This window comes from Neocloeon triangulifer, unplaced genomic scaffold (genome assembly GCF_031216515.1).
Source record: "Neocloeon triangulifer isolate White Clay Creek 2 clone unplaced genomic scaffold, ASM3121651v1 ptg000014l, whole genome shotgun sequence".
NCBI classification, from domain to species: Eukaryota; Metazoa; Arthropoda; class Insecta; order Ephemeroptera; family Baetidae; genus Neocloeon; species Neocloeon triangulifer.
In genome coordinates this window covers 5,418,265-5,446,174 of record NW_026775556.1, presented here as the reverse complement: position 1 = coordinate 5,446,174, position 27,910 = coordinate 5,418,265, and the positions used below count along the sequence as shown (strand labels likewise).

General features: G+C 36.3%; 4 protein-coding genes across 9 annotated transcripts; 2 read left to right on the top strand and 2 right to left on the bottom strand.

The window, feature by feature from the left end:
- Positions 1-5,834: 5,834 nt before the first annotated feature.
- Positions 5,835-17,467, top strand: LOC132201609 (GTP cyclohydrolase 1). 2 transcript variants are annotated; one of them, XM_059627907.1, is made up of 4 exons: positions 5,835-5,982; positions 11,861-12,070; positions 15,455-15,737; positions 16,683-17,467. In XM_059627907.1, the coding sequence occupies exons 1-4, from the start codon at positions 5,886-5,888 to the stop codon at positions 16,810-16,812; spliced, it is 720 nt and encodes a 239-aa protein (XP_059483890.1). In that variant the 5' UTR covers positions 5,835-5,885; the 3' UTR covers positions 16,813-17,467. The 2 variants fall into 2 exon arrangements, with proteins under 2 accessions (XP_059483890.1, XP_059483889.1); XM_059627906.1 differs by lacking the exon at positions 5,835-5,982 and adding an exon at positions 10,414-10,635.
- LOC132201605 (DNA polymerase eta) lies at positions 16,724-20,264 on the bottom strand. The gene is made up of 8 exons (XM_059627893.1): positions 19,940-20,264; positions 19,722-19,878; positions 19,483-19,617; positions 19,245-19,432; positions 18,893-19,068; positions 18,425-18,838; positions 18,217-18,374; positions 16,724-18,164 (listed from the first exon to the last, which is right to left on the bottom strand). The coding sequence occupies exons 2-8, from the start codon at positions 19,859-19,861 to the stop codon at positions 17,564-17,566; spliced, it is 1,812 nt and encodes a 603-aa protein (XP_059483876.1). The 5' UTR covers positions 19,862-19,878; positions 19,940-20,264; the 3' UTR covers positions 16,724-17,563.
- Positions 20,040-26,940, top strand: LOC132201602 (mitogen-activated protein kinase kinase kinase kinase 5). 5 transcript variants are annotated; one of them, XM_059627888.1, is made up of 18 exons: positions 20,042-20,274; positions 20,378-20,650; positions 20,711-20,924; positions 21,156-21,652; positions 21,710-21,817; positions 21,870-21,948; positions 22,146-22,347; positions 22,451-22,489; positions 22,699-22,740; positions 23,048-23,109; positions 23,334-23,650; positions 23,701-23,905; positions 24,050-24,315; positions 24,373-24,565; positions 24,620-24,703; positions 24,762-24,854; positions 24,914-25,040; positions 25,096-26,938. In XM_059627888.1, exons 2-18 carry the CDS (start codon positions 20,531-20,533, stop codon positions 25,202-25,204), a joined length of 2,757 nt encoding a protein of 918 aa, XP_059483871.1. In that variant the 5' UTR covers positions 20,042-20,274; positions 20,378-20,530; the 3' UTR covers positions 25,205-26,938. The 5 variants fall into 5 exon arrangements, with proteins under 5 accessions (XP_059483869.1, XP_059483870.1, XP_059483872.1 ...); XM_059627884.1 differs by having other exon boundaries at positions 20,041-20,274; positions 24,050-24,565; positions 25,096-26,940; XM_059627886.1 differs by lacking the exon at positions 22,451-22,489 and having other exon boundaries at positions 20,040-20,274; positions 24,050-24,565; positions 25,096-26,940.
- Positions 26,052-27,904, bottom strand: LOC132201610 (SREBP regulating gene protein). The gene is made up of 5 exons (XM_059627908.1): positions 27,746-27,904; positions 27,351-27,571; positions 26,994-27,153; positions 26,785-26,936; positions 26,052-26,665 (listed from the first exon to the last, which is right to left on the bottom strand). Exons 2-5 carry the CDS (start codon positions 27,477-27,479, stop codon positions 26,453-26,455), a joined length of 654 nt encoding a protein of 217 aa, XP_059483891.1. The 5' UTR covers positions 27,480-27,571; positions 27,746-27,904; the 3' UTR covers positions 26,052-26,452.
- Positions 27,905-27,910: the final 6 nt, after the last annotated feature.

Genomic DNA, 27,910 nt, shown 5'->3' with positions numbered 1-27,910 from the left:
GTAACCTGTAAGTAAAGATTGATTTAAAATATCCAAAACTGTGGATTTTAGAAATAAAATTCAATACACATATCAACCAATATCAACTTTTCATTTTCAACCTCTTGGTAGGGTTGGCTGATGTTAATTATTATGCCATATATTACAAGGATTTTTTTCACATTTCGCCATCATACATATCAATGATCAAAAGATAAAAACACACGCTCGCTTCTTGTTTGATTTAAGAAAATGCACAAAGTTCACGTTGCTGTTTTATCATCAAGTGGGCAATTTGTCAGCACGTTTGAATTGCAGTTTGACGCAAATAATTTGGCGGCAGTTTCTTGCGCTTAGTCTTTTGACTTTTGAGCGAGACCGTTGACCCTTCGCGACTGTCACCTCTCAAGAGCAAAAGGAAGGCCTTGAAAGCGTGAATGAATAATTCAGTATTATTATGAAAAAATAAATTTCCTCTCTCTCGCGCGCGCGACTTTTCACCAGCATTTGCGGTTGGAATATTTTGTTTTCCCCGAAAAACCATCACATTTATGGTTCCAAAAAAGGTCATGCAGGAGAAAAGACGTGGCTGGAGAGTGCCCAAAAGATTCTCTTTCCACGTCATTACGTCAGGTGTTGGATTTGTGAACCAAGGTCGGACTTAGGGGACCAAAGGGGAGCCGAGATTTCAGGAGGAGCCTCTCTCGTTATATTTCTCTCATCCAAAGATCCAACCTGTGGGTATTAAAAAAGTTTTGGTCTGTCCGCTGCTCTAGCCGCCGTGCGTTCGCATTATATTTATACACCTGTGAGCCCCGCCGCTCATTTTCTCCTTCATTGAAACACACGGCGCGGCATTCCACGGCGCATTATAAAGGAGCCGCCGCCGGCGGATTAAACATTCTTATTCCTTTTTAATTACCGTGCCAAACTGCACTCTTGTCTTGAATTTTAATTACGTCTGTGTGCACAAAAGTAGAAATAAATTTTGTGCTTTTTAACTGTTACAAGCTGTAATCGAATCGTGGGAATGTTCATAAATACGGGGAATTTAACTTTTTTATATTTTTATATTTCTTTAATCTTGCGGCTCTGCATCTTGCGGCACCAAGTTGTGCGGAGAGCTGAGATTGCTAATCTCGGCGGCAGGTAGCAGCAGAGCAACAGGTGCCTGTGTGAGCTTAACGCGCAACGGTGCAGAGGGCAGACGCTTACAACTATCTGTTACAACCAACAATTACAATTGAAAATTGAAGATTAAATTTAGTAATGATCGCAATGAAATTTTTTACATTTAATAAATTGAATGTAAAAAATGTAATTAAAACGGCCATTTAACACCTGTAATTAAACAATTTTAAAAATTAAATTTATTAAGATTTAATCAATAAAAATATCGCGCATTTTTTTTTTAAATAATAAAATTCTCTCTTTAAATTGTCTCTTTGATATAACTATTTTTTCAAATTAAAATTATTGTTTTCTTCCTCCATTTTTGATTTTTGCATTATAAATTGCCCATTATTACAGATAAGAAAATATTTTTCCTCTTCACACGTCTTTGACATGTTTCTTTGTTTTCCTAATCCGACCCCATACTATTTAAATTTTTTAATTTTGAAACCATTATTTTTAAGGCTAGACTTCCCAAATGAGTATATATAAAGGGTGTGGTGTAAAACATAAGAATTCATTTAAATCTTTCATAATTTGCATTATAAATCAAAAGAAAACTAAAAACTATCACTATGCTGCATCACCAGTTTCCCCATGAACAAAGATGATCTACGTGATGCATTGTTTTCAACAGCTCACAATCATTAAAAGTTAAAGTCAATAAACCTTTTGGTTGCACATTACGTTTATTGATCCTATATAACAAAGCCTTTTAGGGACTATAAATTTGAGAAAAATCGGCCTTGCGGATAATTATCCAGGAATATATTTTTGATTAATTCTTGGTAGACCATGCATTTATTTAACAATTAAATATATTACCAGACCATAATTATAAGTTTTCAAAATTTCACCCATCTGATTATTTCCATCTTTACTTATATCCATCTTTACTTTTACTGTAGCCAAAATATATATAATTATCATTCATTTAATTATATTTTTGCTATGGATTATTGATGGTTAACTAAGCAGAGACTTCTTATATCTAATAAGTTGCTGGCTTGTTATTTCTTCATCTCAAGTACTTTTTTCAATTTCAAAAATTCATAAAAACGAGAACCGGTTTTTGATTTACCTCTCAATTGTTCCAAAACATAAATTGGATTTTAAATCCTGTCAGTTCCTGATCACGGAGGTTGAAGAAGGCGCATGATTAGAAATTATTTACACCGCGCTAAACCGCAAGCCACATTGAGAGTGGAGAGTTGAAAATAATATATTTTAAAATAATATTTGTGCAGGTGAAACGCTCTCTGCATATTAATCTGTTACTTTGATTTTAATCTGTTGGTAAAATGCAAAATCATAATTAAAGTTGTAAATTTCTCTTTGCTGTTGAAGATATATAATATATATATATATATATATATATATATATATATATATAAGTTTGCTTACGTTATAAAAAGCTCATTACATGTAATATAAGCTTAACTCAAACTTCCATTTAAAACAACTTCAAATTAATATAAAAAAATTTCCTTGAGCTAAAAGGCTGACGAGTTAGACTGTACTTTTTATGCAAAAATTGTTTAAGATTTCCTTCAAACTCTTTGAATATCATGTGACAAGAAGGTAACCGACAGTTTTTACACATCTGAATGTTTTTGGCGGAGCTGTGGAGTCGTGTGCAGCAAGAAGCAGAGTCTTTTCTAACCTGCCCTCCTTGATAGTCTGGAATACGCTAAACAAGCATCAGCAAAAAGCAGCTATCCGGTTTTTGCCACGAAGACTTGATTCAACTTTATTGATTTTTTGTCCGTTCGTTTCAATTAAAAAGTCCTTATTGTGACAAGGGGTGTCACCATTCAATAATTTATTGTACTCGGTGATCAAGGAACTACTCTGGTAACAAAAAATAAAAATTAAGAAATAATTAAAAAAGGATTGAAAATAAGTTTCGATGGTGCGTTGTTTGACTCTCATTTACTATTACTGGAAATTAAAAAAAAAAAAAAACTATCACTTGGATTGTGGAAATTGAATTTCAGCTGAAAACGGCTTACCATTAACATTATATTTGCAATGGAATAAAAAAAAAATGAATTTTTCTTTAGAACATAAATTATCCGAAGTGTTTAGAGATTTGTATGAAAACGATTTGTCTTTAAAAATTATACAATTTGAAATTATCCAACAAAAAGACACTGATTAAATAAAAAAATACAATTTTTCAGGGCACTTCGTAAATTTTAAAATTATTATCACTTTGTAAAAATAAACACTAAAAGTTCCGGATTCTCTCTTGATCCTCCAAGTAAAGATATAATTAACTAGCCAGAAGCTACATTTTTATTTTATTTTAGTCAGCTCATATTACCTATTGTTTAGAGTTACAAGTTTTAAACAAGTCAAACTCTAAATTAATTATACAGAAAGGATATCCACATTTCTTAAAATAAATCCATAGTAAACTTATTTACTTTTATTATAGGAGGCAAAAAGAATTATAAATTTTATTATTTTTGCAGTTTTTATAACTTATTCATATTCATGTTACATTAAATATTTGTGAAATGGAGAATGGAGACTATAAAATTATATTTTGCATTTATTAAAACATCTTTAATCTCTGTTATTTATTTATTTTTCAAAACTTTATCCTCGATTTCTTTACTATAAATAAAAATAATGTAAGGAATCAAAATTTTATTGGGGCTATTATTATCATTTGAAATTTTATTTTACTTTACTCGTGAAATCTTCTTGTGACTACTGCATGCTCTGATATTACTTTTTATTTTGTCTACCGTCACACTTGAATAATTTAGTGTCAAGAAATGTTTATTGGGTTCGAATTTATCTGTTTATTCTACTTAAAAATTGTCACATTCCATTTGCAGGTGTAAAATTTTTAATTTTATACGCAAAAGTTAGAATTTTTATTGGGAAGTCCAATCATAATTATATCATACCCATTTTTTATAAAACTTCGCGACTCCACAAAACGATCTCCCACTCTTGAGGTGTTGCATAAATTTCGCCTGCAGATGTTGATCGTAGCAGACCGATCAGCACCTAATAACACGAAAATGGACTCATTAAGTAGCAACTTGTGATTGAGGTGCCCCAGTCTCACCTTGGCATAATCATTGTCTCTTTTTTCACTTTTTAAATTCACTTTATTTTTTTTCTAATTTGTCCTTTCACCCGGGGGTCGCATCTCTCTGCTTGTGAGAGCAGCCCTGTCCACAGAGGACCCAAGCGAGTATCAATCTGGGTCATTAATAAAGCGTGTCCGAACCCTTGAGCTGAAAAACAAATCGAGCCTCCGATTTGCGGTGCTCGGTATTAATCGTCGCGGCAAAAAAACGCGGCCGCTTTTTACCTCATCGCGTCGGCCACCATAAAATTGAGCCTTGAATTCAGCAGCACTCACATGATAAAAACGCGTTAATTCTCCTCGGGCAAACTCAGTCGACCGGCAGATTTATTAACGTCGACGTGTTTATCCCAGTGCACTAATCGGCTCTCAATTTTCGCTACTTTATTAAAATGGTCATCTCAGGTTTTGATCTTTTGCGAACCCCATCTCATCCTAGACCTAAGAATTTTCTATAACGAATATTCTGATTTCAAAGGACCCGCAGGCAACAATTTGGAAGAGCTAATATAGGAAATTAGGAACTCGTCATATAAAGAAGTTGACGGTTTTAATTGAGCAAAAAGTGCCTTTTCATCTTAAGGAGCCTCATTCAAGTTAACTGAATTTGCCAAAAAATTTCTTTATAAAAAGTGGGCATTTACTTCCCTCAATCTTAAAGCTGCAGAATGGGGTAGCCAACGAAACTGGTAAGTGGTAAATGATAAAATAAATTTAATAACGATATTATTAAAAGAGCAAAAAATCTTTGAGAAGCGGCTAGTAACAAGGTGATATGAGGGTGGAGGGGGACATCATTTGTATACCATTTGAGTACCTGGAATCTTATTTTAAAAAACGTGGTGCCTTAAGATTTGTTTATTGTTGGTTAAAAATCGGTGCATTTAGTTGATTTGCTGGGAAAATTTAAGTAACTTTTTGAATAAGTGCATGGTTGGTCCAACAATTTCTTTTCAGTTGATTCTTATGCAGAGTTGTTTGATAAAATGCATTATTAAAAAATTGTTAAAAACGTTGAAATCAATTTAATTAAAATGATTTTTTTCAAGGTTTGAAGCTAATAAAACTGAAAAACGAAATAAAAAATAAGAAATAATTAGATGACTATTATGTGTATATCTAAATTTAATATCAATTAACGTTATTTTACCATTTATAATTTTTATTATTTCAAAAATTGGTTTCCTTCCTTGCTATTTTAATGCTCTTTTTTTATGTGAATCGAACAAGGTAAAAGGGATAAAAAAATAACTTTCTGTGATGTTGATATTTTATGGAGTCAATAATTTAATAATTAATAAAATATATTTTTAAATCAATAATTTAATTAAGTTTTAGAGCTTTTAATTCTATAAACAGCGTTTATCATTGACTTGTAAACTGTCATTGCAAAACGAGCAATTTACCGGAAAGTCGTCTGGAGACACACGCAGAGAATGTGACATGTTAAAGGTGTTTCGCTACGCTTTCGCGCTTGGCAGCGGCGTTTGTGCAGAAAAAGATGGCGCTTCCGAAGGTCTCTCTAGGAAAAGCAAGGGTCTCGGTCCCGTGGTCGGCGAGCAAGGGTATAAAGTAAGTGCTAGTGGCGACGCATTGCTCTTTCTCTGTACCTCTCTCTGACAGAATGAAGGACTTGGTAGTCGCTGCGCCTAACAACGCCGGTCCCAAAAACGGAACTTCGGCGGTCCAGGTCAAATCTACCTTGGAGGAAGACAAAAATGGTCAGTACATTCATCTCAATTCGTTTACATCGGAAATATTTCGCAGCAAGTTAAAAAAGAATTTTATTCTGGTATCGCATGTGCTAAAAATAGATTCGTGATAAGTGAAAACGAGTTTGGTAATTTACATGGTTGCTATTTTTGGCAAAGTAAAAGCATTTCATGAGCAAATATCTACTGACGGCGATTTCTCGCCATCAAAAACCACCTGTTTGGTCTTCAGGTTTTTAACAGGCAGCTCACGATTTATAATGGATACTATTTTTTATGGGATGGTTTAATAAAAATAAACGAATCTAAATATAGCCGAAATGTGAAAGCTGCACTTTTTGTAAGGTGACCGGTTTGACTATATGACGATGATGCCGGCCGCTTTTTCGGAGACATTTGCCTAAATTTAACAAATTAATCTTTTTCAATTGCCTAAGTCAAGGCTGATGCCAAATTTGAACGAATGTGTCTGCTTCAATGTCACTTAAAAATAAATTTGTTGATCCAATTTTACCGGTTGACGGGTTTATAAAATGACCAATAAATTAAGCCAACAAAAAATGATTAATTAAATCTCAGAAATTACAAATTTATTAATCAATACAAAAAAAATCTACCCCCCCCCCCCTATTGAATTTGTTGTGGGTTACTCTCATTTTTTTTTAAAGCCATGTGCCTGCAGCCTGAGACCCACCAAATGTCAATGTTTATTAAGCAAATCTGTTATAATATAAAAATATCTCTGAGACGAAAAACAAAAATCGTTGGCCTTGGTTGTCCCAGTTATGTGAAATGATTTTTTATATAATATTATGCTAGATTTATTTTATAAATCTTGTAATTTTATAGAGTCACAAAAATCTGAGCGTACGATTTTCCCTTCCAAACAACACAGACAAACTTTCTTTGCTCTCAAACTCTGCAGTGAAACTTGTATGCGCCTCATTGCTAAATTTTATCTTATAGATTTTGTCGCTAGTTTAACTTAGCCTGAGCAGGAAGTACGCTGATCATTTTTTTTCCATTATAAAAAATAATAATATAATAATAAAACTTGTTATGATAGAGAGGCTTTTAACGCCACGATTAGCATCGCCGATTTTCGCGGTGAAGTGACAGCAGTTACTATAAAAGTGTCAAATTAATCGATTTTTTAAATTTCCAATTCTTTTTTTCAAAATTCCATCCTTGCATAACTCCTTTTAAAGTTACATAACTTTGGCTAATGGGCTTAACGATATATATACATTTTATTTTTTTATTTTTTTTTTTTTTACATTTTTCACTCCTTGGACCACTTTCGTTATTAACGCTTCAACTCGTTTGGGATTTAATTCAAGTTCACGTACGGAGAAAAATATATATTATGCTTTTGCATAATCTGGAACCTCACGTGTGATTTGTAATCTAGCTGAAGCAGAAAATGTAGAGCAGCAGCCGCGAAGGAAAAGGGTAATGTCAAAGTCGATTGCTCCTGCTGCATTCGCGCACAAGGCTATATACCTGTGACGCTCTTTCAGGTGTTTGCATACTTTTTTGCCTCCGGTGAACAATCCTTGTGCACTATTATTATTACAATTATCCTTTGTTTGGTACCAATTACATTAACTATTTATTGATATTAAAAAATATCTATTAATGAATATTTTTACTATTTTTTGCTGTTGTTTCTTTTTTCCTCCAACGTTATTAATGATCAATGAGATGGTTATTTTAGCATTAAATTAAAGGCAGTTAAATCAAAATATTAAAAGTGAGTAATAATATTATTTAAAATCATTCCAATAATTATTTTAAATAATTCACTTAAAATACCGTACAAGAGAGACATACACAAGTACAGAGTATTTTGAAACGCAAAATTCATTTATGCCAGTAAACAAAACTCGAAAACTTCTGTGCGAGTTGAGGAAAGGCAGGTTTTCAATTGATAAAATCTATTGAAAGTTAATAATTACTTGACATGCCACATTTTCTAAATGGAGGGATAAAATAAACTCTTACAATTAGATCCTTTTTGTTTCTTTGGTTACATTAGTCAAAACCGTTTGAATCTTTAAAAAATTATAACTTGTAACGTGGCTGCATACTTTTAGAATAACTATCATTGAAAAGGAACAATTGATTTTATTATTTATAGTTTTAAATTTGGCGTCATCAATTTTGACTCACAAAAATCTGTCCCACTGTGTCCCACCAACAAGACCATTGATTTTAAAGTTCAATTAATTTTTGCGCTTTAAAATAAATCTTTAAACTTAGAGTTTGTAATTTAAAACTGAAGTAAAGAAATGTAAGCTATATTAAATAATAATTTTTCAATGGACATTCAAAACTCAATATAAATATTATTCACATTATATATTTGTCCATAATTTTTTTTTTATTAATTTATTTAATTGAATTGTCTCTCACGTACTCCACTATCACATTCAATTACATCACGTTTAAAATTTTCCCTGTGTGTATGTGATGTCGCAGAGTGGGAAAACTCGTTCAACTTTATTACCTTTATAAGCATAATAATAATACTGCTTGCGTCTCGAGGATTCCCCTGCAATTTTTACTTTTCCTTCCTCTTTATGTTATCTTCTCTTCATATTTTACGCATTTTGTATTATGGATCTTGATTTTAAAGTTTCCCCTGGTCACCTTCACCTTTAATTGCAAAAGAGGCGCAATTTTCATTATGGCTTGACCTTGGTGCCTAAAATGCATTTCCTTCTTATCGCGATGTGGAAAGCGTCTTAAATTTGCATAAAAATAAATATTCCGCGTTTTTCTGAGTGGGCTGTTTTGGCAAGACGTTGATGTATTTTATTATATAAAGTTTTTGCATTGAGAAAATTGACTGGAGATGGTGGCATAGTAAAATACAACATAGACGTGATCAAAATATTTGCCTACCTCTGGCTCACTCTGGCTAGACTCAAATCTTACATAACATTTTCTCGCCTGTTCTGCTAATAACCTGTTTGACCAGTGAAATCGTATTTTGATTTCTGTTTGTTTTGCAATCCTTAAATTTATAGGGAATTAGGTTTAAAATAAATATTTCTTTGTTGAGGTAAATCTAAAAGATAGAATGTATTTAATAAATCTGAATAATCAATGGGGGATATTCGCATGTGCTAAGTTAGTACCAGCAATTCCTATAAGCCAAGCTAGCTTAGCATGTTAATACTTCCCATTGATTATTTAGATTTCTTCAATACACTCCATCATTTAGATTTATTTCAAAGAAGAAATGTTTATTTTATACCTAATTCACCTCTATAGTTATGATTTCAAAACAAACTAAAATCAAAATTAAATTTATTAAGATGAATAACTTCAAAACTTGGCTTGGATTCCAATTCCTCAAATATAAAAGCATTATTTTTAATCTAAAGTAATGTTTTTCTTTTTGAGGAATTGAAATAGAACCGATGAGTGAGAACAAATATTTTGATCGAACTTCTCAGTTCATTTTGCCACGGTTGTGGAATTTATTGCCACTCGAATTAAAAAATTTACAAACCAAGACGGAAGTGAAATTGAAAATAAAAAAATTGTACTTGTCCATGAATTAGCTTGTGACACACTTGTTTGTAATAATTCTGTGCATATTTTGTTAGTTGTATAGCTGGCGAGCAAATTGCTCGTCAGTTAGCGTGAGCACCAGCCGATAAGCTTTCGAGCTTGGCTGGACTTGTATCATAAAATAAATAAATATCTTTAATAAAAAAAAATAAAAAAATGTATGACGTTTTTCACATTAGTAAGTTTAATTTTTTAAAGCTTTCTTGAAATGATAATAAAAAATTTACTAAGGATACAATTTATAAAAATACAAAAGTTTTCATTTTAAAATCTTCCAGTAAAAAATTTTGTATAACATGTTCTATACTTTGACAGCTTTAATTTCAGATTATCCTTTCAAAAATAAAAAATGCACTGAAATTTTCAGTAGGTTTGGAGATAATTTGAAATTTCTAAGAAAAACGTGTATGTAATTCTTCTATTATGCTGTACACTAAAAATAGCCAACAACACCCCTGTACCCTTCGCGAAACGTGATACGAGTCGAAGAAATCACACGTGTATCGTGAGTTGTCCTTGAATGCAAATTAATTGCCATCTGCAAAAGAATGCCCACGTAAACGACAACCGAAATTCTGCGGCCGAGTAGAAGAGGAGGAGCGGAAGATTAATGCAAGAGTGGATCAGAGCTCGACCTCGTCGTCTTCCACGTGACTTTTGTAGCCAGAGGAGAGAGGTAGAGGGGTCGCATGACCGAAGATTTTTTTTTTGTCAAAGCACACACATTTTTAAAATCCATCGCGTGGAGTGGCGAAAAAAGTTGTGTGACCAACAGGTTGGCGGAAAAGGACGAGGTGCGTGCGGGATCCACCGCGTCGCGCCCGTGGTACCCCGAGTGCGCGTTCGAGGAGGGGAGTCGGAGCAGATAAATACAAGAGAGGTCGCGGAGCCGGAGCAGTACGCACGACCCGTCCACCAGCACCATGAGCACCGCGCACCAGAACGGCACCGTCCCCCAGGAGGTCACCAAAGCGCCTCCGGTGTCCCACTTGAGGACCGTGTCGTGGTCTGAGAGTCTCGACGAGAAGGAACTCGACGTTCCCGGCACTCCTCGTGGCCCTCGCACCTCCACCACTCCAGGTACCACCCTTTGAAACCGTGAATTTTCTGCAATTATGGACAACAGACTCGAATTAGCCAATTGACTTAAAAAATTAATAAAGATATACAACATTAACATTTGTTTCAACTCAAAAAATTCAATTTTACATACACATTAATTTCTTTATTTCACTAAATTCAAACTCTTAATTTTTCTATAATTTAATAAATCTAAAGAGCAAATTTTTATCATCTAGAGAAATCAATTTAAATATGATCTTCATTATTGTGATATTTTTTTTTTTACTAAATTTTAATTAAAAATTTTTATTTCGTCTGATTAACAAAACGTTAAATTTACTTTTATTAAATTATTTCTTATTAACCCACATAAATTTCAAAGTTATTGGCTGTTTAATTTAAATTTATGAACATATTTGTTATAAATATATTAGAAAATAAGAAAGTGCTGTGGAAATTTTTGATTTAGGAATTTGTCTGCCTCCAACTTGCAAGAGTCTCACTCTGAGGTGTACTAAAATGCGTCCACACACCGACAGTTCAAAGAAAGGCGTCGCAAACAGGTTGGCTGAAGACAAGGCCGATGTGTGCAGCGCAAATTATTCTGTCTCTCTCTCTCTCTACTCTAACATAAATACTGTGTTTACTTTTGCCATTGCATGCATTTTTCTTATACACGACAATACACGATGATTAATTAACGTGTCACTTTCTGCTCCAGCGATGATCATTTGCAATAGTTTGTAGACCTTTCTTTCTCTATAAATATCTCAAAGAGCTTGTCAGCAGTTTCGAAATAATCAAAAGATAAGTCAAAATGTAATAAATTTTAATGTCTAACAGTAGATCAGCGTTTTGCAACAAATACAAAGTCTGACAATTAATTTTATCCATATTTCTAAAAGTGGATTATTATTGAGCGAGCTTAGCACAAAATAATCAATACCAAAGTGATAGACGATGAATAATTGAAAAGCAATACGTCTCTTTATCGCAAAACAGCTCCGACGAAAAAAGAAATAAAATATCCCAAACATTATGAATGGATGTGCTCTGTTGAAATTTTGGCTTTAGCGAAGTGCTGACAAGCGAATCGACAAGCGTGACTCACCCTTGACCTTCATCAAACGGGTCAACGGTCAGTCTGTCAATATATTTCCTTATCAGCCGAGCACATTATTCCACTCTTAATTAAATTGAATTTTGATACCATGTTCGAATTGCGTGCTCTAATTTTTCGCAGGCCACGAAAACTGCACCTTCCACCATGACATGGAGCTGGACCACCGACCACCCACCAGAGAGAGCCTTTTGCCCGAAATGTCCCGCTCCTACCGTCTGCTGCTGTCCAGCCTCGGCGAAAACCCCGACCGACAAGGGCTGCTGAAGACCCCTGAGAGGGCCGCCAAGGCCATGCTGTTCTTCACCAAGGGCTACGACCAGAGTCTCGAAGGTCAGTCACCTTTAAAAATAATTTGAATGGCTCCAACCTTAAAGTTTTCAATTAAAACGTTACTTTTTTGCATATGGCCCTGAAGTTCCTTAACTTTTTAATCCGTATGTAAATTGAAGCGAATTAGCAACGTGTTTATCCCGTCTGGGGACTTTTATTATCTCTGAAGGTGGTCTGTCAGCCTTCCCTTTTAAGCAGACCATTGTAAACCTCTTGCAGATATTACTTTTTATTGCACCCAATTTATTTTGAAATAAACAAAACATTGCTTGTTGAGATATTAATTTTGCTTGAAAAATGCAAATTTTTCTCTATAGAATAAGAATAAATGAAATATTTGACAGGGTTTGACAAAATAAATTAAAATTCCATTTTATTTGAAGTTGAAAACGTAATGGACTTGTTCGTAAAGATTAAAGCTTATTTTACAAATGTATGCCTTTATCAACTTTCAAAGTTTCCAGTTTTAAATTGGTGTTCAGAGCAATATCGCCTCGAAGTTAATAACTCCGTCATTTTTTGTCTAATTGTAAAACCATTTTATAAGGAAAAACTTTTGACTCACTACATATAAATATCTATCAAGACCTCAACAGTACAAGTATATTTTTTTCGTTGGGCCAGTGCCCTTTTTTAAGTTTCTGTATTCTGATTATTCTGAAAATTGTCGGATAACAATAAAAAATGTTAGAAAATTATATTAATTCCATCTTATTTAGGACTAGTTTAAAAAAATATTTGTCAAATTCGCCCTGTATATTACATTTTAAATGGGTAAAATTAATGTGTTTCAAATCACAAAATGTGGAATTTTTCTGACATTTTTATTTACTGACGAGCAGAAACGTTTCCAATCTTTTAGTTATTTGCATGACGGTAAAATTGGTGGATTTTTTCTGGAAACGAGCCGCGCTGCGTGACAATCCGAGATGAGGGAATTTCCCAGGTGGAAAGAAAATTGGTCTTTCTCGACGTCGCATCGATTCGGTGGAAAATTGCACTCGCAACTCGGCGCGCCGCCGCGATTTTCTTTTTTATATCTTGCACTCTCTCTGGGGGATAAAACGCGGCGGCGGCGGCATAAAATTCCTATCCGACTCATGAATGCTGCAACAAGTGCCTCTCTTTGGTCCGTCCGCCGTGGCCTGATTGTTTCAAAGGGGAAAAAGACAAATTTCCTCCTCTGCGCGCGCGAGTGAATGAAGGGCGGCCCTCGCCAGCACTTTCCACGAGTTAGAGCTTTTCCCTGTCCCGCCACCCACATCTTCTGCTCCACTAAACTAAAAGTGCCGCTGAGAGCCGCGTATTAAGGGTCGGCTGCTGCATAAGTTGATAGTCGTGTGTAAAGGCGAGAGAGCCTTTTCGCCCTGTGAAAAATCGAAGTAAACGCCAACGGGCTTTTTAACCCAAACATTAGCCGCAAGTAAGAGGGTTGATAAAATAAATTGTGCCAAACTCGCAATAATGCATGAAACATGTCTCTTGGGTCTGTTAAACATTGGAATAAAAAATTTCTTATTTCTTGCGACTTAGCGGTTTTATAGCCATGGAAAGTTGTGTGCTTCCACTTAAAATGGAATTCTAAAGCTGAGGAATAAAATATAAAATCCAATGCTTAGAAAACAAATGTTAATTCCATTTTTTTTTTTTTTTGAATTTTTTCTATTTAAGTAAAAAAACAGTAAAAATGAAACATTTTCTCTTCCAAGAATTAACATTTTTAATTAAACCTGTTTAGATTATCTAAAGGATATATTATATTTTTTTAAATAATTTTTTATTGTTAGATTTCTTAAGTAGTTTGATTAATTCTTCTGACATGTCTAAAAAAAAATAATGCTGACAAATAAACAGATTAAATTTCCAAGAGTGCTTTCCTGGAAACTCTCAAAATCATCTTAAGAGTGGCATTTTTGAACGCATGCAAATCCAAGGAAAACCCGATTTTGAATTCAGATCACCTTGAATCAACTCTCGATCAAATTCCTACGAAAAAATAAAGACGCAAGTTTTAATTTCAGGGTGTTGATGAAATTTCGTGTTTTTTTTTTCAGCCTACAAAATACTTGTCCTTAATATTTTTCATTAATTTTATTCTCTTCTTGTTGCCAATAAATAATCGTAATCAAAGGAAACGACCACCGTTAATTTCTTGCCTCGAAACCTTTCCAAACAATTCTCAATTTTAATTGGGCAACACCTGCGAGGGTGCTTGACGAGATTCAAAATAGTGACAAGAACCAATTAATTCTGTTCCCGTGAGGGAGAAGAGAAAAATGTCACATCGCGCCAATATTCACGCGCTGGGATATAATCAAATTTCTCGCGACGGATGGGTGATATAAGTTGATTACACGGCGTTGCCATAGCAGCAGCCAGCAGCCTCCAACCAGAGACACACACTTGTTGTTTTCTCCGAGGGCGCCGGGGTGGAAACGCGTCACGGGGTGTTGGACACGATTCCTGCCAAGAAAGTGGCTTCGTCGTTCCAACTCCTTACACGCCGGATCTGGAGCAATTTCCGCGCACTTTTGCCTCTTCCCGAGCTTAATTGGAGCTCTCTGTGCTTTGGCCTTTTGTGCGGCGATTGAACTTTCGACGGCAGTCTGCACTAGTTGTTTGCAAACGATTTTTATTTTGAAAGGGGAAGAAAATAATAAAAATTGTTAAAAATCATGAAAAGATTGATTATAATATTGAGCGTCTGGCCAATGTTTAATGTGGAGCCTGCTAAACAAGCTTTAATTATATTAAGAAAAAAAAACGACGCTAGATATTATTATTTTAGAATTAAATTTTTTTCTTCTTTTAAATATCAATTCAATAATTAGGGTTGTCTTAAATTATTTTTAATTTAAAAAAAAATTTTAACCATCAATTTATATAAATTTCTCTTCCTTTTTACTTTTATTTTTATCGTTTCCAAGTTTGTCATTTTTATTTATTCTATATATTTTGATTTTTGCTTGTAATAGTATGTCTGCTGATTGTATTTAAAAGATCATCATCCAAGTGTCTATTAATAAGTTACTTAGATTTTACATGAACTAATAGCAATTTATTCAACATCTCAAATCAATTTCTTCATTGGCTGGCTATATGGTGAGAATATATCATGAAGCAAAGAAGTTAAAAAGTCTGGCATATAACCAAAGCAAGTTTCTCTCAAGCCGCACACCATCTTAAAAGAAGTCATATACTATAAATCCAATCACCACATTATTAAAATATACATTTCTAACCAGGAAGGGCTTATTTTGAAAAGTTTAATTTTATCTCATGTGCACAGCAAACCGCTTTCTCCCCGGCGAAAGAGCACATAAGTTTATTCACGAGTGCCGTTTTTAATTCTACTCTAATTAAAAGTGACATTCTTGTCCCCAGAGGTGCTGAACGACGCCGTCTTCGATGAGGACCACGACGAGATGGTGGTGGTGAAAGACATCGAGATGTTCTCCATGTGCGAGCACCACCTGGTGCCCTTTTACGGCAAGGTGTCGATCGGCTATTTGCCCAAGAAGAAGATCCTCGGACTCAGCAAGTTGGCGCGCATCGTCGAGATCTTCAGCCGTCGGTTGCAGGTGCAGGAGCGGCTGACCAAGCAGATCGCCATCGCGGTCACCAAGGCCGTGGACCCCGCTGGGGTGGCCGTCGTTGTCGAAGGAGTGTACGTATTTTTTTTTTTAATCCTCTCGTTCTTATTTCAATAAATTATTAATTCACAATTGTCAATCTGATATGAGCTTTTGCGGTTTGTGGGAAATACTTTTTAATTGTACACTCGGTCGGTCAGACACGAGATGGAATGAAACAGACGGACGGAGAAAACCAGTTTGAACTACCTGCTTGAGAGCTTTCTTCTTCTTCTCTCGGCATTTACATTTTTATGGGCTTTTCCTCTTACGCGCGCGTTGGTTTTCACGTGATTTTTCGCCGGTAGACGCTCCAGCCACTTGATATATCAATTTCTGCACCTTTTTATCCCAATCGTCGTGGGAATAAATCCAAGCAAGTCGATGACGCCCAACTTATGTAACAAAATGTTACGTAATATAATAGCAAATATTTATTTCTAGTAAAAAATACGCGAAAATTATTTCTGACTCGAAACTTTTTTTTAAACTATTATTTTACATCGCTTGAAATAATATTTACATAAAAAACTTCTCATTCTAAATTTTTCTACATAAATTTTGGTGGACTAAAGCAAAACAATTTTCATTTTTGGAAATGACAATTTAATTTAAAATTCCTTTGCGTTTTAAAATAAAAATAAACTATTTTGGAAACTTTTCCAATTTAATTTGTGTACATTAAATGTCTGTTGCTTTTCTAGATCATTTCTTCTCTTAAGTTAGTACAAAGAAAAAATACCTAACTAATTAAAAAGAATCTCTGCAAGTATGAGAATTTACCTTCTTTTTTTTTGTAAAATGCAGAACTAAAAATTCTTGTTTGCACTTGTTTCTTTACTTCGTTCTAAAAGGATTAAAAAGGAGTTAAGAAAGGGGTCGCAAACATATGGAATATGATCTGCTGAGCAAATAACACAAAAGCTCTAAAGCATAGAGTGCTGAACGAACAGTCAGTAAATATTGATATTCGCTTGCAGGCATATGTGCATGGTGATGCGTGGAGTGCAGAAGATCAACAGCAAGACGGTGACCAGCACCATGCTCGGCGTCTTCAGAGATGACCCCAAAACGCGCGAGGAGTTCCTCAACCTCGTCCACTCCAAGTAGAAGTTCCGCGCCCTCGTCGCAGCAAGACACATTCCTCTCTCTGCTTTGAATTTAACGTTTTTCATCTCTGACAAATCAAAGAACCACTTTTTGGCATCCAGCATCTCTCTATATTTGTTTTCCAGCCATGCATATATACTATATACTTTTTTGAGGGACCAAGTTCAGATTTTTTCAGAGAGCAGATACATTGAAAGGGTAACGAGATCTGTTTGATGTGGCTGAATCAAAACATTCCAATGCAACGACAATTAGTATGGATAATGATAATCTTTTATTTTTCACTTTGCAACGCATTCAAGAAAGCCATTTTTTTCTTTTATTTTAAGAATGTATGACTAACTTAAAACATGTAAAACCGCCGATGATATTTATTTCTAATTCTCATTGATGAGATTATAAAAAAAAGCAAAAAATGACGTTGAATATTTATAAATATATACATTTTCAATGATGGCCGGAACCATCATTGACATCATATTTTATGAGAAATGTTTACTTTCAGACTTTTTATTATTTAATAGAAAACTCGAGACACATGGCTATAAAACAAGAGGCAACCTAGAATTGTCCGCCTGCAAACCTGGAGCTTGCCAATCGTATGTTATTGATTGGAAATTACAGCATGACAATAAAAACGAACAATATAAGTCTATAGAATTATTTTATTTTAAAGGCAACCCGAGTGCAATTAAAAATTATAAATCACAAAATTTCGGTCACATTTGAAGAGAATAATATACTCCTAGATTTACTTTTGAGTAAAAAATGACTGAATACTTCTAGTTTTTTTGGAGTTGGTATTTTCATTATTTGACTTTGTGTACTTTCTTTTCTTGTTTACATTTACTGCTACCACCGAAGATGAAGGTTGCGCTGTGTGAACGGCTGAGGCTTGATTAAGTTGCTTGTGCAGTTCTTGTGCTATGTGGTGGTCTAAGTGTTCGCTCATTTTTAGAAGGGTAACAGCTGCCCCACACTGCGGACACGACGCTTCTGAACTTGCATCTTGTGACGACACATATGAATTGATTTCTTCCTCATCGGCAATTTCTGGGTCTTCGTCAACTGCTTCAATTTTTTCAGTCTTTTGTTCAGGCTTCACTTTCTCTGGGGGTTTGCTTTGGTCCTTATTTTTGGCATATTGAAGAAAAAATGACGAAATTTTCCCCTTCTTTTCTTCCAACTTCTGCGATGGTTCTCCGATTTTCTGCCTTTCAGCAGGTTCATGAGGTCTGTTCATAGGTATATCCTTTGACGATGCTTTGAAAAATTTGGCAATTGAATTGGCTTTGTTTGGTTCTTCAGTGAATCTTCCAACATTTATGCCCAAAAATTGACATGGAACTTTCCTGTACAAAATTTAATTAATTTTAATGAATATTATTAAATTGAGCTTCTTACAAATTATTATTATCCATTGCAATTGATTTGCTGAGGAGCATCATGGCGTCCTTTGCTATAGACTCCTGATCATAGTGTGACAAAAATCCGGTCTTTGAGTTGCTGGCTCCAATTTCAGCACTCCATTGGACAACCAAATTTCTTGGCCTTCGACAGTTCTAAATTGCATAAATTAAATTACACAAAATAAACAAGTTTTTTGCCAAACCTCTTCATTATCTTTTTCAAGTCGCAGAGACACTTCACTGGCAAGCTCATTGACCCAGTGCTCGATTTCTTGCTTCGTCTTTAAGGAGGTTTTCCCCGGAAATCGTTTGCAGCACCCAATGGACTTGGGAATGAGCCTGGACTCAACCTGCTCATGGTCGATACCTCTTGCAATGTTGTACAACCACTGTCCATTTTTTTGTTCAAACTTCTGGCACAATTCAGCCTCAGAGAATTTTTCCAACTCGCACATATAAGTGATTCCGAGTTTTTCAACCAAAACGTCCCCAAGTTTTCCTCCGAGATGGCGAACCTTTTTCACGGGAAGAGTTTCGTACAGGAAGGCAATTCTGGATATGGGCAGAACGGTCTGCTGGTTGGGCTTGTGCAGGCCGCAAATCAATTTACTCAATATCTAAAAGAATAGAGCTTTATCAGAAATTTAAAATTATTGATTTTATTATTTTACCTTATTATGAGCAATTCCAGCAGAGCAAGTGAACCCGGTTTGACTCAAAATCGCTGCTCGCATTTCTTCAAGCATTTTGGAAGCAACAACTAGTCTTTTGTCGTGCTCATTATTTGAAGATGAAGCCGCGCTGAGCCATTCTTTGACAGATTCCGTCCTTCCTTGCTCTTTGTCTTCTGTAAATAATTTTTTGTATTAAAAAAAAATACAATTTAAATTAGGTTATTAAATTTTGTTTTAAAAATACTATTTTTGGATACAAGTTTTAATCTAGTTAAATTAGCTTTATTTAATTTTATTGAAAAAATGTTTCTCACAAATAAGGGCAAAACAAAAAGCAGCTCAATTTTACCTAATTTTGATTCAAAACCAACAACATGAGTTGACATCAAATGCTCCACAGAAACCTGAGTGTTTCCATTCATTCTCTTGTCCACTGCTTCAGTCAAATCCAGAAACGCTTCGTCCACACTAGCTCTCTGGACAGCACTGCTGAACTGGCATATCACATTGATCACTTCTTTCCCAGCATCACGATATCTAAAACAAAATATTTAAATTGTACAACGCTAAGAATATTTTAGTATTACTTAGAAATGTCAGCCTTTTCATTAATAGACGGAACGTGAACAAGATTAATATCTGGACACTTTGCTTTAGCCTCGTCGCCTCTCATTGACCTGGTCACTCCGCAAGCTCGTGCTTCATAATTAACAGCAATTATTCTGAAAAATTAAAATAAGAAATTAAAAATAATTATAATACATACATAATTATATAAATCTCGTTTTTAATTCATAAAAAAAATTAGTTAAAATTGCTCAATTACCCTCCGCCTCTCCACTTATTGTACTGGACAACAGCTAAAGGTTTGCCCTTTAGCTCAGGGTTGATCCTTGTCTCAACCTGACAGTAAAAGCAGTCCATGTCAATCAGGGCCACAATTCTTTCTCTCATATTGCTAGACATTTTGGTAAACCTAGCCCCTAGAAAATAAAATCTTTAGAGAATCAGTTTAACATAATTTATTTTGCTGCTTTTGTGTACTTGCGAAATGTTGTCGTTTGACTTGACAGATGTTCGAGCAGTTCGAGTTCGCGACTTCGCGGTTCGCCGCCAAGGAGGTTTTTGCTCGAGAATTTGTTGCCCCTTTACTGCTGCGCCGCTCTCACGCCCTTTTCCCTTCCATGAAAAGCTCTATAGTTATTTTTTACTCCGTCTCTGGTGCCCAGTTTCCACTTCCAGCACGCTCGAGTGTCCACTCGAGAGGTCCTCGACTTCAAGAAACTCGTTCGATAGCCCGAGGGTGGTGCAGGGCGTTTCAACCCTGACGCTAACTCGGCCTTGCTCCCTCGGACGGTGGTGAGCTGCGAGATTGACAGGTGTGTGTTTACATTTACGCGCTGGGGTTTCTCGCAAGCATTTCTTGTGCAATTCCTTACATTTCTTCAGCGTGAGCTACTAAGAAACGAGCGAATTTCGCAGGACGAAGCGGTTTTCCCGTGGACGAGCAGAAATTTCCGGACCGACACGCGGCCGGACGATGTCACTGTGAAGACGTACGTGCGACGACTCGTCGGACACTTTGCGATGTGAATTTCGGCATAAACTTCCTTCAGGACGTACAAATCTAGCGCGATGGCTCACGGTGGAGGCGCGAGCAGCGTCCTGTCGTCGGACATCAGCCGCAGAAACCCACAGGACGAATACGAACTCATCCAACGAATCGGCAGTGGCACGTACGGAGACGTCTACAAGGTACGCACAAATTTTCACCTTTTATCCATGCGTCTAATGCTTAATTTATATTTATTTCAGGCCAAGCGAATCAATACTAATGAATTTGCTGCAATCAAAGTAATCAAACTGGAGCCCGGTGACGACTTCGGTATTATACAACAGGAGATCCTGATGATGAAGGACTGCAGACACCCAAACGTAATTGCCTACTATGGCAGCTACCTGCGCAAAGACAAACTGTGGATCTGCATGGAGTATTGCGGTGGAGGATCTTTGCAGGACATTTATCACAGTAAGTATATTTTCTGAATTAAAATTTATTTCCAGTCCAAGATTTTTTTCTAATTAACCGGGCATTACATCATGTTGGTCTTTATTGTCTTTAAAGTTGATTAAATTTAATGAAAAAAAATAATACAGCACAATATCTTATAATAATACTGATTTTAGGATTAATACTATGATATTATCAATTATTGCAGGATCTTTCAATTTTTCTTAATTACACAATTGCTAATTTTAGTTACTGGTCCCTTGAGTGAATCGCAAATTGCCTACATGTGCAAAGAGACACTGCATGGTCTGTCGTACTTGCACGCCATGTGCAAAATGCACCGGGACATCAAGGGCGCCAACATCCTGCTAACTGAGGCGGGCGACGTCAAGCTGGCGGACTTTGGCGTCTCAGCCCAAATCACGGCCACCATCAACAAGCGAAAGTCTTTCATTGGCACGCCGTACTGGATGGCGCCTGAGGTGGCGGCTGTTGAGCGCAAAGGCGGCTACAACCACCTGTGCGACATTTGGGCCGTCGGCATCACGGCCATCGAGTTGGCCGAGCTGCAGCCGCCCATGTTTGACCTGCACCCAATGCGCGCCCTTTTCCTCATGTCCAAGAGTGGCTTCAAACCGCCCACGCTCAAGGACAAGGACAAGTGGAGTCCCACTTTCCACAATTTTGTTAAGACAGCACTGACTAAGAATCCAAAGAAAAGACCGACGGCTGAACGCCTTTTATTGGTATGTCAAGTTTGCACACTTATGTAACCCTGTATTGATTTTGCTGTTTTGGCGCAGCATGCATTTTTTAGCGGAGATTTAACTAAGCGACTGGCTCTTGAGCTTTTGCAGAGGGTCAGCAACCCACCTCACATGTTCTCAGAACTGGATTTAGACGAAGAAGGGGTCAGAATATTTTTTCCTTTGATTTGAAAGTGTTTATAGCTTTTTTGTGTAGGCTGTGTCATCAAATGTACCACAAAGAATATCATCAAGAACAACCGTTACAGTACAACAAAGAAACATAGAGCAAGGCAGTAAGTCCCTATACAATTGTTTCTTTTCCAAAAAATTTTATATTAGAATTGCAATTAATATTTTTGAACGTGTTAAGTATTAGAAATCGTTTTGTTGTTGTTATGTTTATGTTATTATTAACAAAAGCAATCAAATAATAATAATTATTACCAAATAAAGTTTATTAAAAAATTATTTAACTAAGGAATTTTTCAAGGTGTTGCTGACCAAATCCACGGACTGATCACGCCATCCCCGCCGCCACCTCTTCCGACAACTGCTCCCCCTGTTTTGCATCCGTCAGAAGTTTCGCGGCCGTGGGACATTCTGAACATCAGCAGTCCTCCTGTGAGCCACACCCATTGCGAGGCACACAACGACTGGCTCCGGACTAGCATTCTTGACGAGCACAATGAAAAGTGAGCCCCCAGCCACAGAGGAACCTTGTTTCGTTCGCTTCTGTCGCCTTTTTTCAATAACAAACTGTGCTTAAGCTTCTGTCTTATTAAATCTCTCTTTCAGGAGCTTGCTCCAGTATATTGACGAGGAGCTGGTCTTGAGGTAATTACCTTTCCATGTGCTTTTTAGTTGCACTGTTTTATTTTGGAGTAAGAAGCTCTTAATTCTAATATCGATTAGCAATCTAAATTTAGTCCGTCTTCTAACTGTCATTGGGTTTTAATAATTGCCAAGTTTTGCACTGATTTTGCCACTGAATTGCATTATTTTTTGAGAGCGTTGACGAATTGAGTTTTGTCTGTCTCCTTTAGGGGAAGCACGGCCACCTTGCAGGCTGGCAGATATTCTCAGCAGTAAGTTGGAATTTCACCATTTGCTGTGTTGTTGTCAAGTTTTGCACGTCTTTTCACATACTAATCTAACACTAGCTGCCTTTTAGTTGGTTTTCAAAATTAATCACGTTTCAGTTGCTTCGTTCTTCCAAAATAATCAGAAGATAATGCTCGTAAAAAAAGAAGAGAAAATAATGTTTTTATTTTATCTAAATTATCCAAAACTTTTTTATAAACAGAGACTCGTTATTAGTCACCAAGTGTCTAACGCTTTGCATGTCAAAATGACTTTTTACTGTGAAATTTTAACACCCGCTGACATTTCCAGCGCAACATTGCTGGCCGGGGAGCCTTGTGATTCAACTAGTCAAGCAGAAAAGACCTCAAGTGGTAAGTAGTATGTCAACAAAAAGCAGACAAATATTTAAAGATAGCAAGCTGTCACTTTTGTAATGTTTATAGCTTTTACAAGTGTTTGTTTCTTCTTTATAGTAAACAATTTTTGATTTATTTGTACAGAAAAAGAGAGATTTTATTAATTTAAAAGCAATCGTCACAATTTGAAAAAAAAAATATACTTTTTAATTTAAACTTATTAACTGATTGTTCTTCAGGTTCAGCAAATAATCGAAGACACAGTGCGTGTGGTGGTGACCTCGAAGATGAGGGCCACTTGGACCCACACGCCTTACCAGGGTACGGTCATCAAGGGCCGCGGCAACGCTCGATGAGTGACAGCTTTGGCACCCCCAACAATGGAGACCTCAATGGCTCCTGCCGCGACTTAGAAAATGAGGGAGGCGACATTCTGCCCAACACTCCTCCCATTCCACCAACAAGGAGGAATCGGCGTCGACACACCCCACCCAGAACAGTCACCAACGGACTTCCACCTACGCCCAAAGTCCACATGGGCGCCTGTTTCTCAAAAGTAACTTTGAAAATTATGAAAATCGACAACTAAAACATCACTTGGTTTAGGTGTTCAATGGTTGTCCTCTGCATGTCCACTGCTCGGCCAGCTGGATCCACCCTGAGACAAGGGACCAGCACATCCTGATGGGGGCTGATGAGGGCATCTACATTTTGAATTTGACTGAGCTGCATGACGCTGCCATCGATCAGATTTATCCCAGGCGGACAATCTGGTTGCATGTCATCAAAGACGTTCTCATGTCGCTTTCAGGTATGAAATTTATCATTTTAAAGTTACAACTTTTTTATAAAAAGTAAATTTCTTTTGATAAAATATTCTTTTAACTAGCAATTTGTTTCAAATTGTATTTCTTGTAGTTGAAGTTAATTTGAATTTTTTTTTACTTAAACACAGGCAAAACACCTCAACTGTATAGACACGACCTTTTGTCCCTTACTTCAAAGCAGTCGCGTCGCTTCTCCCTGACGCGCATCCCAGAGCGGCTGGTGCCGCGCAAATTCGCGCTCACCACCAAAGTGCCTGACACGCGTGGTTGCATGCGCTGCTGCGTCGGCCGCAACCCCTACAATGGCTACAAGTACTTGTGTGGCGCTGTCCCTTCCTCCGGCATCTTCCTTATGCAGTGGTACGATCCACTGAATAAATTTATGTTGTTGAAGGTAAGCCTTTGTATTAAGATAATAAATTTGGAAAAAAAAATTCTGTTATCTGACCAGCATTTCGAGTGCAACCTGCCGTCGCCACTCAATGTTTTTGAAATGATCATCACACCTGAACTTGAATACCCAATGGTGTGTGTCAATGTTAAGCAGACTTACAATTCTGATGGGCTCAAGCTGGACTTGATAAATATGAACACAGGTGCCAGTTGGTTCCATTCCGACGAGATGGAGGATATGGACGGCACAGGTATTTTTGTAAATTTTAAACGTAAAACATATAAATATAAATTAATCCATTCAGCAACCGTGATTCCCCGCCGAGAAAATCTTCATGTTGTTGGTGTCCACCAGATGGACGGTGATGCTATAGTTGTTTGTTACGAAGGTACTAATTTATTATTTGGTTGCCTTTGGGTATTTTATTCTTAATTTATTTTTCACAGGCAAAGTTAAAGTTGTGACTCCTCAAGGGAAACTCCGTGTGAGCAAGAAACTTGTTTCTGAGCTCAATTTCAATTTTAAAATTGACTCCATAGGTACATTTTATAAATAAAATTAAACTTAAAAAATTTATATTATAATCTTGTTTCTATAGTCTGCTTGCCGGATAGCATTCTGGCGTTTCACAAGCATGGCATGACGGGTCGAAGCTTCAAAAATGGAGATATTACCCAGGAAATTGTTGACCAGAGTCGGAATTACCGGCTGCTGGGGTCTGACAAGTAATCTAATTTTTGTACTTAAACTCAATGGAATAATAACTTAATTTAAATTCAGGGTTGTTGTACTGGAGAGCCAAAGAGTTCAACCATTGACGAGAGAGGGAACTTTGACTGATGAAGGCAAAGACCTGCACATGCTGGCCGGCCATGAGGCCAGTTATTGAATGCAGGACACCGTATCAAGGTCTTTGATGAAGAAATTTGCCAAGAAATGTGATGAACTTGTCGGACGACATGCTGTTTAATTATTTGACGGCTCATGCTGATTTTCACGCCAAAGGGCTGACGACCAGTTGCAGCCATTTTACCTTTTCACACACACTAATTTTCTCTTTTATTGTACATTTTTTTTTGCACAATTCATGCTCAATACTAAATCTACCTAGTGCCAAGTATCCTCCTCATTTCACATTGACTCGTCTTTTTGAAATAATTCCAGTCGACTTTGCGCCCCATAATCAACCATCTGCTGGCCATTTAGACACCCAGCAGACACCCACTGCTCAACATAAAAATAATTCATGTTGCATTTCGTTTGTTTTTCTGTATCTGCATGTTTCGAGGTAATATTCCCCTTGAGTAATGTTGAACCCGCATGATATTGTAAATAATATTGTTCTTGCTAAATTATTAGACTTTATGAGAAAAATCAACAAAATATTATTATAAAAAAGTATATATCACACTAGCATTAAGACAAAAAAGGATTTTAAAAGAGCATTACAAGCATAAAAATATGATCACTGTTAGCACTACAGCCCATTTCAATGTGTAATAATTCATCCTTGACAGGAAACAAAGTGGATTTCTTACCTGGAGATGCTTTCCCCAGTTATATCATTCCCGTTGTTTAAGACTTAAATGGTCAAAATTAATACAAGTACTTCAATTCCTGATATATTACTTGATGCAGGTGGAGAGATAACCAACAGGCTTTAATTGGATTTTGTCAATTCTTGCCGGCACACGAGTTCCTTTTCCTGATTTTGTGTGAAAAACAATATTATAATTAGATCCGATTGAAGTGGCATTTATTAATCATGTAAGACTTCACACAACAAAATATTATTTTATTCTCGTTTGGTGCTTAAATCTTGCATCAGTCGACTAATAAATTTTTATTAGGCCTGTTGTGTTGTACATCTCCGACCGGTTTGATCTATCTCGAGTAGCACATCATTGCAGTATCCTTGCATATCTAGTCTAGCTGTTTTAAGTCCTGATCATGTCTAATAAAACTACATGAATGAGCTGGTACGGGTCGCTTTCTTTCATTTCATCATCTCATCACGCCTTTAGTTGTTTTAGTTAACAAATTATCTTTATTGACTGAAGAGCATAAATTTATCAACAGATGATATCATAAGGAGATTTACAAAAGACAAGAATGGTTCGTTTTTCACTATGTAATATTACGAAGTATTCGCCACTGGCAATTCCGCTGCCGGCGGCATGTCGCCGTAACAGTGTTTGGCCCGCGGATCACGGTACGAGTTTTCGTGCTGCACACTTTGCGAACTGGTGCGGCACTTTGCGAGGCACAACTCAAAGTGGTCCGACACTGACGCGAACAGGACGTTCATAGTCTCCGATGCTTTCCCCAGCACCGACTGAAGTACATTTTTCTGCAACAAAAACACCAATGTTAACCATCATTATTAAATAACATTAAATTTTGAAAATTGTTAAGAATTAAAAATATCTTTTAACTATAAACAATTTTTTTTAACTCGGGCACTCTTACTTTGTCTGGGTGGAGACAACAAGAAATGCAATGTTCGTAGATGCTGCAGCAGTGGTTATCCTTGCACGTTTCACATGAGTATCTTTTAGTCGTATCTAAAAGTGTATCACAGCAGCCAGAAGGTAAAATGTTCCCTCGCAAACAAATGTAGCCTAAAAAATAAAGCGATTTCGTTCTTTCAAAACTCAATGTCATATAATTTTTTTTACCTCGATCATCGACAATTAAAACTTTTCCTTGCACAGAGTTCCTGCAAGTGGTGACCTTTAAACTTGTCGAATTCACCTCTTCACCACCTGAAGAGTGCCAAACAAAGGGCTGACTTCGTGTCCTGACCATTGAATCAGGATCGTCCACCAAATTGCTTCCCTATAAAATCCAAATGTAATTGACAAAATATTAAATTATTTATTTTATTTTCCAGATAAAGTTTCAACTAATTTTAATTGTGATGTGTCATTTTTCACTTATTTTTGCTTTATTTTCATTAAATATTTTTAATTTTAAAATTAAAATCGTAGATTTGATAATATTTTTGTACTTTTTAGTTTACTTAAAAAAATTACCTGGCTGACAAAGCTAAAAATGCAGTAGGTGAGGGACAAGCCAAAAATCACACCGAGAACCAACTTTCTGCGGAAAAATCGCACAATGTACGACCTCCACATTCCAAACGAGTTGTTTATTTCAATCATTTTTCAAGTGTTTGGGCTGATTTTATCCTCAAATTATTCTTCTTCTGCGAATGGCGGCGAGGGTATTCGTTTCAGGCGGCGCATTTTCCAGCCTGAAAGCAACACACAAGGGAAAAATTAATTTTCCAGCTACCCAACCCAAACAAACACCCATTACCCATTCGAAATTAATGAAAAAATTAAAATCAAAGACAAATTTCTTCCCGAACGAGGCTGGCTTTTAATTTGATGTATTTGATTTTAAATTAAATATTGATTTTTCATACCTAGCTGGTCAAGGCGACGGTAAAACTTTAAGAAATCTGTCTTGCTAAGTTAATTATTTATATGTTTACATTCGAATTCAAGCATGAAATGCGCAGACAGAGGAGTTTTTGTGTCGAGGGGTCGGTGCTCGAGCCTCCTTGGCGCCTGCAAGCTTCGCAACTCGG

What these genes read in the sequence shown, in the direction of transcription:
- LOC132201609 (XM_059627906.1), top strand. Translation starts at nt 10,479, where the DNA reads ATGAGCACCGCGCACCAGAACGGCACCGTCCCCCAGGAGGTCACCAAA. An exon ending in CTACGACCAGAGTCTCGAAG is followed by an intron (nt 12,071 to 15,454) that starts GTCAGTCACCTT and finishes TCTTGTCCCCAG; the next exon opens with AGGTGCTGAACGACGCCGTC. An exon ending in GCCGTCGTTGTCGAAGGAGT is followed by an intron (nt 15,738 to 16,682) that starts GTACGTATTTTT and finishes ATTCGCTTGCAG; the next exon opens with GCATATGTGCATGGTGATGC.
- LOC132201605 (XM_059627893.1), bottom strand. Translation starts at nt 19,861, where the DNA reads ATGTCTAGCAATATGAGAGAAAGAATTGTGGCCCTGATTGACATGGAC. An exon ending in TGGTTTTGAATCAAAATTAG is followed by an intron (nt 19,069 to 19,244) that starts GTAAAATTGAGC and finishes AATTATTTACAG; the next exon opens with AAGACAAAGAGCAAGGAAGG. An exon ending in GCAATGGATAATAATAATTT is followed by an intron (nt 18,165 to 18,216) that starts GTAAGAAGCTCA and finishes AATTTTGTACAG; the next exon opens with GAAAGTTCCATGTCAATTTT.
- LOC132201602 (XM_059627884.1), top strand. Translation starts at nt 20,531, where the DNA reads ATGGCTCACGGTGGAGGCGCGAGCAGCGTCCTGTCGTCGGACATCAGC. An exon ending in CTTGACGAGCACAATGAAAA is followed by an intron (nt 22,348 to 22,450) that starts GTGAGCCCCCAG and finishes TCTCTCTTTCAG; the next exon opens with GAGCTTGCTCCAGTATATTG. An exon ending in TATAGTTGTTTGTTACGAAG is followed by an intron (nt 24,704 to 24,761) that starts GTACTAATTTAT and finishes TATTTTTCACAG; the next exon opens with GCAAAGTTAAAGTTGTGACT.
- LOC132201610 (XM_059627908.1), bottom strand. Translation starts at nt 27,479, where the DNA reads ATGATTGAAATAAACAACTCGTTTGGAATGTGGAGGTCGTACATTGTG. An exon ending in TTTTTAGCTTTGTCAGCCAG is followed by an intron (nt 27,154 to 27,350) that starts GTAATTTTTTTA and finishes TGGATTTTATAG; the next exon opens with GGAAGCAATTTGGTGGACGA. An exon ending in GTTGTCTCCACCCAGACAAA is followed by an intron (nt 26,666 to 26,784) that starts GTAAGAGTGCCC and finishes TTTTTGTTGCAG; the next exon opens with AAAAATGTACTTCAGTCGGT.